This window comes from Scyliorhinus canicula, chromosome 16 (genome assembly GCF_902713615.1).
Source record: "Scyliorhinus canicula chromosome 16, sScyCan1.1, whole genome shotgun sequence".
NCBI classification, from domain to species: Eukaryota; Metazoa; Chordata; class Chondrichthyes; order Carcharhiniformes; family Scyliorhinidae; genus Scyliorhinus; species Scyliorhinus canicula.
Window position 1 is genome coordinate 6,468,282 of NC_052161.1, and position 12,941 is coordinate 6,481,222.

Below are 12,941 nucleotides of genomic sequence, written 5' to 3' on the forward strand. Positions count from 1 at the left end.
CATCACTGTTAGGCAGCATTTATTGCCCATCCCTAGTTGCCCTTCAGAAGGGGAGATGTCTTCTTGAACCGTTCCAGTCCTTGAGGTGTAGATACAACCACTGTGCTGTTAGGGAGGGAGTTCTAGGCTGTTGTCCCAGTGCCAGTGAAGGAACTGTGATATATTTCTAAGTGAGGATGGTGAGTTGCTTGGAGGGAAACCTCCAGGTGGTGGGGTTACCAGGTATCTGCTGCTCTTGTCCAGATAGATGGTAGTGGTCGTGGGTTTGGTAGGTACTGTCCAAGGAACCTTGGTGAGTTACTGCAGTGTGTCTTGTCGATGGTACACACGGCTGCCACTGCTCGTAGGTGGTGGAGGGTTTGAATGTTTGTGAAAGGGGGAGCAATAAGGGCAGCACGGTGGCCTAGTGGTTAGCACAACCGCCTCACGGCGCTGAGGTCCCAGGTTCGATCCCGGCTCTGGGTCACTGTCCGTGTGGAGTTTGCACATTCTCCCCGTGTCTGCGTGGGTTTCGCCCCCACAACCCAAAAAATGTGCAGAGTAGGTGGATTGGCCAAGCTAAATTACCCCCTTAATTGGAAAAAATAATTGGATAATCTAAATTTTTTTTTAAAAAGTGAAAGGGGGATCAATCAAGCAGACTGTTTTGTCCTAGATGGTGTCAAGCTTCTTGACTGTTGTTGGAGCTGCACTCATCCAGGCAAGTGGAGAATATTCCATTACACTCCTGACTTGTGCCTTGTAGATAGTGGACAGGCTTTGGAGCGGAGTTACTCGCAGTAGGATTCCTGGCCTTTGACCTGCCCTGGTAGCCATAATATGAATATGGCTAGTCCAGTTCAGTTTCTGATCAATGGTAATCCCCAGGATGTTGATTGGATTGGATTTGTTTATTGTCACATGTACCAAGGTACTGTGAAAAGTATGTTTCTGCGAGCAGCTCAACAGATCATTAAGTACTTGGGAAGACCAGGGAATAAAAGAAAATACACAATAGGACAACACAAGGTATACAATGTAACTACATATGCATCAGCATTGGATGAAGCATACAGGGGTGTAGTGTTAATGAGGTCAGTTGATAAGGGGGTCATTTAGGAGTCTGGTAACAGCGGGGAAGAAGCTATTTTTGAGTCTGTTTCTGCGTGTTCTCAGACTTCTGTATCTCCTGCTTAGATTGTGGGGGGATTCACTGATAGTAATGCCATTGAATGTCAAGGGGCAGTGGTTAGATCCTCTTTTGTAGGGGATGGTCATCACCTGGCACTTGTGTGGCGCAAATTTAACTAGCCACTTGTCAGCCCAGGCCTGGATATTGTCCAGACCTTGCTGCATTTGGACATGGACTGAGGAGTCATGAATGGCGCTGAAGATTGTCTGGTCATCCGCAAACATGCCCACTTCTGACCTTATGATGAAGCAAGTGAAGAAAAATGGGCCTAGGACACTACCCTGAGGAACTCCTGCAGTGATGTCGTGGAGCGGAGATGATTGACTTCTAACCACCAGAACCATCTTCCTTTGTCTCAGGTATGACTCCAGCAGAGATTCTTATTGACTCCAGTTTAGCTAGGGCTCCTTGATGCTATACTTGCTCAAATGCTGCCTTGATGCCAAGGGCAGTCACTCTCACCTCATCTTTGGCATTCAGTTCTTTTGTCCATGTTTGAACTAAGGCGGTCAGGAGCTGAATGCCCCTGATGGAATGCAAACTGAGCGTCCCCAAACAGGTTATTGCTAAGTACCACTTCATAACACTGTTGTTGACTCCTTCCATCACTTTGCTGATAATGGAGAGTAGATTAATAGGACGGTAACCTGGCTGGGTTGGATTAGACCTGTTTCTTGTGCACAGGATACACCTGGGCAATTTCCCACTTTGCCAGGTAGATACCAGTGTTGTAGCTGTACTGGAACAGCTTGGCTAGGATGCGGCAAGTTCTGGAGCACAGGTCTTCAGTACTATTGCCAGAATATTATCAGGGCTCATAGCCTTTGTTAAGCTAAGGGGGAGTAAAGGAGTATTGTATCATAATCCAACCTTTCATGTTTAGTAAATGTTTTTTCCTAATGTTGTTAAAACTATTTAGCAGCCCTGTGACTCTGTTCCTTCACATTTTATTTTTTAAGAAGGCCCCTGATGTCTTTTGGACCAGGATTCCAAACAAAGAACAAAGAAAAGTACAACATAAGAACAGGCCCTTCGGCCCTCCAAGCCTGCGCCAACCATGCAGCCCGTCTAAACTAAAACCTTCTACACTTCCGTGGTCCGGATCCCTCTATTCCCATCCTATTCATGTATTTGTCAAGATGCCCCTTAAACGTCACTATCGTATTCCATTCTGGGATCTCCTCGTCCAGATCAACTGGTATCGCAAAAGTATCAACCTGCTTTCTCATTTATTACATTTTCGAATGAAATGTAATGACATCACATTTGGGGGGAGGGGGCATGTTAGCACAGTGGTTAGCATAGTCGCTTCACAGCTCCAGGGTCCCAAGTTCGATTCCCAGCTTGGGTCACTGTCTGTGCAGAGTCTGCATGTTCTCCCAGTGTGTGCGTGGGTTTCCTCCGGGTGCTCCGGTTTCCTCCCACAGTCCAAAGATGTGCAGGTTAGGTGGAGTAGCCATGCTAAATTGCCCTTAGTGTCCAAACAGGTCAGGTGGGGTCACTGGGTTACGGGGAAAGGGTAGAGATGTGGGCTTAGTTAGGGAGCTCTTTCCAAGGGCCGGTGCAGACTTAATAGGCCGAATGGCCTCCTTGTGCATTGTAAATTCTATGATCACATAGAAGGGAACTCTGTACAAACATACCAATGTCCAGACTTTCTTTAACAAGCAAATATATATTACTTTTTGAAACCCTGCATTTCATTCCTCATAACAAAGTGGAGCTTGGAGAGGGAAGAAAGGTCAGTTTTTGGGAGGTTTGTGTGAAATTAGTTTTTATTTAATTTTCATACAGACAGAAATATAAGTGTTCACTTGACAGGTGTATATGACTGAACATCCAAACTTGCTCAGTCCATTTCTACTTTAATAGTAAAATGCTAATAATTTGTTTGGTGGCAAACTCCATTCATAAGTGATGTTACTGAACTCACAGTAACAAGTGATCTCAATCAACAGTTACAGCTTTTAAAAAACACCATTGTTTGCACAGGGGTTACAACAGTTTCTGGGCAGCCAGAGAACTGAATATTCCAAACAAACAAAATTATCCATCATCTTCAAAAGCAATGACTAAGACTGCCCCACAAAAAAATACTGATATGATACTGAACAGTTTTCTCCCATTACATACGTTATGCAGCACAGAGCACATAATTCAGCACGTGTCCAGTCATGTTAATGCTCCACTTGGTGTTGGGGGGGGGGGGGGGGTGGTGTTTGGGGGGGGGGGGGGTGGTGTTTGGGGGGAGGGGGGGTGGTGTTTGGGGGGAGGGGGGGGTGGTGTTTGGGGGAGGGGGGGGGGTGTTTGGGGGGGGGGGGGTGGTGTTTGGGGGGGGGGGGGTGGTGTTTGGGGAGAGGGGGGCGGTGTTTGGGGGGAGGGGGGGCGGTGTTTGGGGGGAGGGGGGGCGGTGGTGTTTGGGGGGAGGGGGGGCGGTGTTTGGGGGGAGGGTGGGGCGGTGTTTGGGGGGAGGGGGGGCGGTGTTGGGGGGAGGGGGGGGCGGTGTTAGGGGGAGGGGGGCGGTGTTTGGGGGGAGGGGGGGCGGTGTTTGGGGGGAGGGGGGGCGCGTGTTTGGGGGGAGGGGGGCGGTGTTTGGGGTGAGGGGGGGGGGGCCGGTGTTTGGGGGGGGGGGGGGGGCGGTGTGGGGGGAGGGGGGGCGGTGTGGGGGGAGGGGGGGCGGTGTTTGGGGGGAGGGGGGGCGGGTTTGGGGGGAGGGGGGGCGGTATTTGGGTGGAGGGGGGGCGGAATGTTTGGGGGAGGGGGTGGGCGGTGTTTGGGGAGGGAGGGACGGTCTGTTCTGGGGGGAGGGGAGGGCGGTGTTTGGGGGGAGGGGGGCCAGGGTTTGGGGGGAGGGGGGCGGTGTTTGTTGGGGGGGCGGGTTGTTTGGTGGGGAGGGGGGGCGCGTTGTTTGGGGGAGGGGGGCGGGTTGTTTGTGGTGGCGGTGTTTGGGGGGATGGGGGGGCCGGTGTTTGGGGAGGGGGCGGCGGTGTTTGGGGGAGGGGGTGGGCGGTGTTTGGGGGACGGGGGGCGGTGTTTGGGGGGAGGGTGGGGGGCGGTGTTTGGGGGGAGGGGGGGCGGTGTTTGGGGGGAGGGGGGGGGCGGTGTTTGGGGGGGGGGGGGCGGTGTTGGGGGGAGGGGGGGCGGTGTTTGGGGGGGGGGGGGCGGTGTTTGGGGGGAGGGGGGGCGGTGTTTGGGGGGAGGGGGGGCTGTGTTTGGGGGGAGGGGGGGGGCGGTGTTTGGGGGGAGGTGGGGGACGGTTGTTTGGGGGGAGGGGGGCGGTGTTTGGGGGGAGGGGGGTGCGGTGTTTGGGGGGAGGGGGGTGCGGTGTTTGGGGGGAGGGGGGGGCGGTGTTTGGGGGGAGGGGGGGCGGTGTTTGGGGGGAGGGGGGGCGGTGTTGGGGGGAGGGGGGCGGTGTTTTGGGGGGAGGGGGGGCGGTGTTTGGGGGAGGGGGGGCACGGTGTTTGGGGGGAGGGGGGGGCTGGTGGTTGGGGGGAGGGGGGCGGTGTTTGGGGGAGGGGGGGCGGTGTTTGGGGGGAGGCGGGGGGCGGTGTTTGGGGGGAGGGGGGGGCGGTGTTTGGGGGGAGGGGGGCGGTTGTTTGGGGGAGGGGGGGCGGTGTTTGGGGGGAGGGGGAGATGTGTGGGGGGAGATGTGGGGGTTGGGGGAGGGGGAGATGTGGGGGGGGAGGAGGAGATGTGGGGTTGGGGGAGGGGGAGATGTGGGGGGAGGGGAAGATGTGGGGGGGGGAGGGGGAGATGTGGGGGGAGGGGGAGATGTGGGGGGAGGGGAGATGTGGGGGGGGGAGATGTGTGGGGGGGAGGGGGAGATGTGTGGGGGGGAGGGGGAGATGTGTGGGGGGGAGGGGGAGATGTGTGGGGGGGGAGGGGGAGATGTGTGGGGGGGGAGGGGGAGATGTGTGGGGGGGGGGGGAGATGTGTGGGGGGGGGGGGGAGATGTGTGGGGGGGGAGGAGATGTGTGTGGGGGGGAGGGGGAGATGTGTGGGGGGGGGGGGAGATGTGTGGGGGGGGGAGGGGGAGATGTGTGGGGGGGGAGGGGAGATGTGTGGGGGGGAGGGGGAGATGTGTGGGGGGGGAGGGGAGATGTTGGGGGGGGAGGGGGAGATGTGTGGGGGGGGAGGGGGAGATGTGTGGGGGGGGAGGGGGAGATGTGTGGGGGGGGGAGGGGGAGATGTGTGGGGGGGGGGAGGGGGAGATGTGTGGGGGGGGAGGGGGAGATGTGTGGGGGGGAGGGGGGGATGTGTGGGGGGGGGAGGGGGAGATGTGTGGGGGGGGGAGGGGGAGATGTGTGGGGGGGGAGGGGGAGATGTGTGGGGGGGGCGGGGGAGATGTGTGGGGGGGGAGGGGGAGATGTGTGGGGGGGGAGGGGGAGATGTGTGGGGGGGAGGGGGAGATGTGTGGGGGGGGAGGGGGGATGTGTGGGGGGGGGAGGGGGAGATGTGTGGGGGGGGAGGGGGAGATGTGTGGGGGGGGGGGGGGGATGTGTGGGGGGGAGGGGGAGATGTGTGGGGGGGGAGGGGGAGCTGTGTGTGGGGGGGGGAGGGGGAGCTGTGGTGGGGGGGGGAGGGGAGCTGTGTGTGGGGGGGAGGGGGAGCTGTTGTGGGGCGGGGAGAGGGGGAGCTGTGTGGGGGGGAGGGGGAGCTGTGTTGTGGGGTGGGAGGGGGAGCGTGTGTGGGGGGGAGGGGGGAGCTGTGTGTGGGGGGGGAGGGGGAGCTGTGTGTGGGGGGGAGGGGGGCTGTGTGTGGGGGGGGAGGGGGAGCTGTGTGGGGGGGGGGGGGGGGGGGGAGAGGGGAGCTGTGTGGGGGGGGGGAGGGGGAGCTGCTGTGTGGGGGGGGGAGGGGGAGCTGTGTGTGGGGGGGGGAGGGGGAGCTGTGTGGGGGGGGAGGGGGAGCTGTGTGGGGGGGGGGGAGGGGGAGCTGTGTGGGGGGAGGGGGGAGCTGTGTGAGGGGAGGGGGGAGCTGTGTGAGGGGGGGAGGGGGGAGCTGTGTGGGGGGGGGAGGGGGAGCTGTGTGTGGGGGGGGAGGGGGAGCTGTGTGAGGGGAGGGGGAGCTGTGTGTGGGGGGGGGAGGGGGAGCTGTGTGAGGGGGGGAGGGGAGCTGTGTGGGGGGGGGAGGGGGAGCTGTGTGGGGGGGGGGGGGGAGCTGTGTGAGGGGAGGATGGGGAGCTGTGTGTGGGGGGGGGGGGGGAGCTGTGTGTGGGGAGGGGAGCTGTGTGTGGGGGGGGGGGGAGGGGGCGCTTGTGTGGGGGGGGGGGAGGGGGGCTGTGTGGGGGGAGGGGAGGGGAGCTGTGTGAGGGGAGGGGGGAGCGTGTGGGGGGGGAGGGGGGAGCTGTGTGAGGGGGGGAGGGGGAGCTGTGTGGGGGGGGGGGGGGAGCTGTGTGAGGGGGGGAGGGGGAGCTGTGTGAGGGGAGGGGGAGCTGTGTGGGGGGGGGGGGGGGAGCTGTGTGGGGGGGGGGAGGGGGGAGCTGTGTGGGGGGGGGAGGGGAGCTGTGTGTGGGGGGGGGAGGGGGAGCTGTGTGTGGGGGGGGGAGGGGGGGCTGTGTGTGGGGGGGGGAGGGGGAGCTGTGTGGGGGGGGGGAGGGGGAGCTGTGTGGGGGGGGAGGGGGAGCTGTGTGGGGGGGGGGGGGAGCTGTGTGGGGGGGGAGGGGGAGCTGTGTGGGGGGGGGAGGGGGAGCTGTGTGGGGGGGGGAGGGGGAGCTGTGTGAGGGGAGGGGGGAGCTGTGTGTGGGAGGGGGAGCTGTGTGGGGGGAGGGGGAGCTGTGTGTGGGGGGGGGGAGGGGGAGCGTGTGGGGGGGGAGGGGGAGCTGTGTGAGGGGGGAGGGGGGAGCTGTGTGGGGGGAGGGGGGAGCTGTGTGGGGGGGGAGGGGGAGATGTGTGGGGGGGGGGGGGGAGCTGTGTGGGGGGGGAGGGGGAGCTGTGTGTGGGGGGGAGGGGGAGCTGTGTGTGGGGGAGGGGGAGCTGTGTGGGTGGGGGGGGAGGGGGGAGCTGTGTGTGGGGGGGGAGGGGGAGCTGTGTGTGGGGGGGGGAGGGGGAGCTGTGTGTGGGGGGGGAGGGGGAGCTGTGTGTGGGAGGGGGAGCTGTGTGTGGGGGGGGGAGGGGGAGTGTGTGTTGGGGGGGGGAGGGGGGGCGGGTGTGGGGGGGGGGGGGGGGAGCTGTGTGTGGGGGGGGGGAGGGGGAGCTGTGTGGGGGGGGGGGAGGGGGAGGTGTGGGGGGGGGGGGGGGGGAGCTGTGTGGGGGGGGAGGGGGAGCTGTTGTGGGGGGGGGAGGGGGAGCTGTGTGGGGGGGGGAGGGGGGAGCTGTGTGAGGGGGGGGAGGGGGAGCTGTGTGTGGTGGAGGGGGAGCTGTGTGTGTGGGGGGGGAGGGGGGAGCTGTGTGGGGGGGGAGGGGGAGCTGTGTGGGGGGGGAGGGGGAGCTGGTGGGGGGGGAGGGGGAGCTGTGTGGGGGGGGGGGAGGGGGAGCTGTGTGAGGGGAGGGGGGAGCTGTGTGAGGGGGGGGAGGGGGAGCTGTGTGAGGGGAGGGGGAGCTGTGTGTGGGGGGGGGGGAGGGGGAGCTGTGTGGGGGGGGAGGGGGAGCTGTGTGGGGGGGGAGGGGGAGCTGTGTGGGGGGGGAGGGGGAGCAGTGTGGGGGGGGAGGGGGAGCTGTGTGGGTGTGGGGGGGTGGAGGGGGAGCTGTGTGGGGGGGGTGGGGAGCTGTGTGGGGGGGGGAGGGGGAGCTGTGTGGGGGGGGAGGGGGAGCGTGTGGGGGGGGGGAGCTGTGTGAGGGGAGGGGGAGCTGTGTGAGGGGGGGAGGGGGAGCTGTGTGAGGGGAGGATGGGGAGCTGTGTGAGGGGAGGGGGGAGCTGTGTGAGGGGAGGGGGGGAGCTGTGTGGGGGGGAGGGGGAGCTGTGTGGGGGGGAGGGGGGGGGAGCTGTGTGGGGGGGGAGGGGGAAGCTGTGTGAGGGGGGAGGGGGAGCTGTGTGAGGGGGGAGGGGGAGCTGTGTGGGGGGGGGGGGGGAGCTGTGTGGGGGGGGGAGGGGGAGCTGTGTGGGGGGGGGGGGGAGCTGTGTGGGGGGGGAGGGGAGCTGTGTGGGGGGGAGGGGGAGCTGTGTGGGGGGGGAGGGGGAGCTGTGTGGGGGAGGGGGGGAGCTGTGTGAGGGGGGGGGGGGCAGCTGTGTGAGGGGGGGAGGGGGAGCTGTGTGAGGGGGGAGGGGGAGCTGTGTGAGGGGGGAGGGGGAGCTGTGTGAGGGGGGAGGGGGAGCTGTGTGGGGGGGGAGGGGGAGCTGTGTGGGGGGGGGGGGGGAGCTGTGTGGGGGGGAGGGGGAGCTGTGTGGGGGGGGAGGGGGAGCTGTGTGAGGGGGGAGGGGGAGCTGTGTGAGGGGAGGGGGGGAGCTGTGTGGGGGGGAGGGGGAGCTGTGTGGGGGGGGGGGAGCTGTGTGGGGGGAGGGTGAGCTGTGTGAGGGGAGGGGGAGCTGTGTGGGGGGGGAGGGGGAGCTGTGTGGGGGGGGGGGGGGGAGCTGTGTGGGGGGGGGAGGGGGAGCTGTGTGGGGGGAGGGGGGGAGCTGTGGGAGGGGGGGGGGGGAGCTGTGTGGGGGGGGAGGGGGAGCTGTGTGGGGGGGAGGGGGAGCTGTGTGGGGGGGGAGGGGGAGCTGTGTGGGGGGGAGGGGGAGCTGTGTGGGGGGGGAGGGGGAGCAGTGTGGGGGGGGAGGGGGAGCAGTGTGGGGGGGGAGGGGGAGCAGTGTGGGGGGGGAGGGGGAGCAGTGTGGGGGGGGAGGGGGAGCAGTGTGGGGGGGGGAGGGGGAGCTGTGTGGGGGGGGAGGGGGAGCTGTGTGGGGGGGGAGGGGGAGCTGTGTGGGGGGGAGGGGGAGCGGTGTGGGGGGGGAGGGGGAGCAGTGTGGGGGGAGAGGGGGAGCAGTGTGGGGGGGGAGGGGGAGCAGTGTGGGGGGGGAGGGGGAGCAGTGTGGGGGGGGAGGGGGAGCAGTGTGGGGGGGGGGAGGGGGAGCAGTGTGGGGGGGGGAGGGGGAGCAGTGTGGGGGGGGAGGGGGAGCAGTGTGGGGGGGGGAGGGGGAGCAGTGTGGGGGGGGAGGGGGGAGCAGTGTGGGGGGGGAGGGGGAGCAGTGTGGGGGGGGAGGGGGAGCAGTGTGGGGGGGGGAGGGGGAGCAGTGTGGGGGGGGGAGGGGGAGCAGTGTGGGGGGGGAGGGGGAGCCGTTGTGGGGGGGGAGGGGGGAGCCGTGTGGGGGGGGGAGGGGGAGCCGTGTGGGGGGGGAGGGGGAGCAGTGGGGGGGGGAGGGGAGCAGTGTGGGGGGGGGGGAGGGGGAGCAGTGTGGGGGGGGGAGGGGGAGCAGTGTGGGTGGGGGGGAGGGGGAGCAGTGTGGGGGGGGAGGGGGAGCAGTGTGGGGGGGGAGGGGGAGCAGTGTGGGGGGGGAGGGGGAGCCGTGTGGGGGGGGAGGGGGAGCAGTGTGGGGGGGGAGAGGGAGCGGTGTGGGGGGGAGGGGGGAGCCGTGTGGTGGGGGAGGGGGCAGCCGTGTGGGGGGGGAGGGGGAGCCGTGTGGGGGGGGAGGGGGAGACGTGTGGGGGGGGAGGGGGAGCCGTGTGGGGGGGGAGGGGGAGCCGTGTGGGGGGGGGAGGGGGGAGCCGTGTGGGGGGGGGAGGGGGAGCCGTGGGGGGGGGGGGGGGGGGAGGGGGAGCCGGTGGGGGGGGGGGGGGGGGAGCAGTGTGGGGGGGGGAGGGGGAGCAGTGTGGGGGGGGGGAGGGGGAGCAGTGTGGGGGGGGAGGGGGAGCAGTGTGGGGGGGGGGGAGGGGAGCGGTGTGTGGGGGGGGGGGAGGGGGAGCGTGGTGTGGGGGGGGGAGGGGGAGCGTGTGGGGGGGGGGAGGGGGAGCCGTGTGGGGGGGGGGGGGGAGAGTGTGGGGGGGGAGGGGGAGATGTGGGGGGGGGGGAGGGGGGAGCTGTGGGGGGGGGGAGGGGGAGCTGTGTGGGGGGGGGGGGGGGAGCTGTGTGGGGGGGGGGGGGGGAGCTGTGGGGGGGGGGGGGGGGAGCTGGTGGGGGGGAGGGGGAGCTGTGGGGAGGGGGAGGGGGAGCTGTGGGGAGGGGAGGGGGGGAGCTGTGTGAGGGGGAGGGGGAGCTGTGTGAGGGGAGGGGGGGAGCTGTGTGGGGGGGGGGGGGAGGGGGAGTGTGGGGGGGGAGGGGGAGCTGTGGGGGGGGGGGGGGGAGCTGTGGGGGGGGGAGGGGGAGCTGTGTGGGGGGGGAGGGGGGAGCTGTGTGAGGGGGGGAGGGGGAGCTGTGTGGGGGGGGGAGGGGGAGCTGTGGGGGGGGGGAGGGGGAGCTGTGTGGGGGGGGAGGGGGAGCTGTGTGGGGGGGGGAGGGGGAGCTGTGTGGGGGGGGGGGGGGGAGCTGTGTGGGGGGGAGGGGAGCTGTGTGAGGGGAGGGGGGGGAGCTGTGTGAGGGGAGGATGGGGAGCTGTGTGAGGGGAGGGGGGAGCTGTGTGGGGGGGGAGGGGGAGCTGTGTGGGGGGGGGGGGAGCTGTGTGGGGGGGGGGGGGGGGGAGGGGAGCTGTGTGGGGGGGAGGGGGAGCTGTGTGGGGGGGGGGGGGGGAGCTGTGTGAGGGGAGGGGGGAGCTGTGTGAGGGGGGAGGGGGAGCTGTGTGAGGGGAGGGGGGAGCTGTGTGAGGGGGGGAGGGGGAGCTGTGTGGGGGGGGAGGGGGAGCTGTGGGGGGGGGGGGAGGGGGAGCTGTGGGGGGGGGGGGGAGGGGGAGCTGTGGGTGGGGGAGGGGGGGGGGGGGGGGAGCTGTGGGGGGGTGGGGGGAGGGGGAGCTGTGGGGGGGGGGGGAGGGGGAGCTGTGGGGGGGGGGGGGGAGGGGGAGCTGTGGGGGGGGGGGAGGGGGAGCTGTGGGGGGGGGGAGGGGGAGCTGTGGGGGGGGGAGGGGGAGCTGTGGGGGGGGGAGGGGGAGCTGTGGGGGGGGGGAGGGGGAGCTGTGGGGGGGGGGGAGGGGGAGCTGTGGGGGGGGGGGAGGGGGAGCTGTGGGGGGGGGGAGGGGGAGCTGTGGGGGGGGGAGGGGGAGCTGTGTGGGGGGGGGAGGGGGAGCTGTGTGTGGGGGGGAGGGGGAGCTGTGTGGGGGGGGAGGGGGAGCTGTGTGTGGGGGGGGAGGGGGAGCTGTGTGTGGGGGGGGGAGGGGGAGCTGTGTGTGGGGGGGGAGGGGGAGCTGTGTGTGGGGGGGGGAGGGGGAGCTGTGTGTGGGGGGGGGAGGGGGAGCTGTGTGTGGGGGGGGGAGGGGGGAGCTGTGTGTGGGGGGGGGAGGGGGAGCTGTGTGTGGGGGGGGAGGGGGGGCTGTGTGGTGGGGGGGGAGGGGAGCTGTGTGTGGGGGGGGAGGGGAGCTGTGTGTGGGGGGGGGGAGGGGGAGCTGTGTGTGGGGGGGGGGGGAGGGGGAGCTGTGTGTGGGGGGGGGAGGGGGAGCTGTGTGTGGGGGGGGAGGGGGAGCTGTGGTGTGGGGGGGGAGGGGGAGCTGTGTGTGGGGGGGGGAGGGGGAGCTGTGTGTGGGGGGGGAGGGGGAGCTGTGTGTGGGGGGGGAGGGGGAGCTGTGTGTGGGGGGGGGAGGGGGAGCTGTGTGTGGGGGGGTGAGGGGGAGCTGTGTGTGGGGGGGGGAGGGGGAGCTGTGTGTGGGGGGTGAGGGGGAGCTGTGTGTGGGGGGGGGAGGGGGAGCTGTGTGTGGGGGGGGGAGGGGGAGCTGTGTGTGGGGGGGGGGAGGGGGAGCTGTGCGGTGTCCGGACTACAACCCCCATGATGCTGTGCGGCGGCGGTCCGCGCAGGCGCGCTGGCCGGTTCACGCGCCGCCTCCGTCCCTTTATTTTGAATATTGGGCTGTGGAATAAATAACGGTTTTAACGGCCTGGCAACCGCGCTGCCGGAACCCAGTGAGAGAAATAAATAAATAAACTCCTCTGCGGCATTGTGACAGACCCGGGAGAGGTGATGTGCTGGGGGGGGGGGGGGGGTATTGAAGGATGGACCAGGGCTGAGCCGCAGTCAGCCCCTCTCCCCCTGTCCCCCGGCCCCGGCCTGAGCCGCTGTCAACCCCGCTCCCCCTGTCCCCCGGCCCCGGCCTGAGCCGCTGTCAGCCCCGCTCCCCCCGGCCCAAGCCGCTGTCAGCCTCGGCCCCCCCGGAAACACGGTAAATCTTACCTACACAGTCAGTAAGTTTATGTCGCCAAGAGTCGAGCTCCTGTCGGAAGCCGCGCCTTTCCATCGAGCATTGTTGAGTGTGACACGGACTCGCCATTTCCTGACAGGGGTTTGGGGGGGGGGGGGGGGAGATATGATATAAAAATTAATCCGCCTCCATGGCGGTGGCTGCCCGATGAGGGAGGGGGGGTCTGAGTGGGGGATGGGGAGGCGGGCTGCAGGCGGCGGCGACAACGTGCGCGCCCGCGTGTGCGCGCCGCCCCAGAGAGCTGCGTGCGCGTACCCATCCCGCGGCGCCGACAGGTTCTCCTGGCCCCGCCCCCTCCTCAGGCCCTCCCCACCCCCTCGGCCCGCCCCCTCCTCACCCACTCCTCAGCCCCTCCCCCACCCCCTCCTCAGGACAAAGGCCAGAATGCCAAATTTCCGAGTGTTGTGACCTGCGGCTCCCTCCTCGTCGCCAGCTGCATTTGCGCCTCCCCCCCCACCCCATTTAGTCAGCTGTATGTGGCTGCTCGCAATGCAACCCCCTCCGCTTTTGAGAAAGGGGGGGGGATTGCTGCGGCGGACGGACTGGGCGACTGACCACCTTGTGGGAGGCCTTCGCT

General features: G+C 67.6%; 1 protein-coding gene across 6 annotated transcripts in view; it reads right to left on the bottom strand.

Annotated features, from left to right (window-relative positions):
• lcor (ligand dependent nuclear receptor corepressor) overlaps window positions 1-12,516 on the bottom strand; it is a 140,991-nt gene extending 128,475 nt beyond the window's left edge. For 2 of the 6 annotated variants that reach the window (XM_038773406.1, XM_038773403.1), the window contains exon 1: window positions 12,341-12,516. Coding sequence is in view for 2 of the 6 variants with exons in the window: in XM_038773402.1 (XP_038629330.1) it covers window positions 12,337-12,433 (97 nt within the window). In the remaining 4 variants the exon portion in view is untranslated. Of the gene's footprint in view, window positions 1-12,336 lie in introns of all 6 variants that reach the window. The other 4 variants (XM_038773402.1, XM_038773405.1, XM_038773404.1 and 1 more) reach the window with 4 other exon arrangements.
• Window positions 12,517-12,941: the final 425 nt, after the last annotated feature.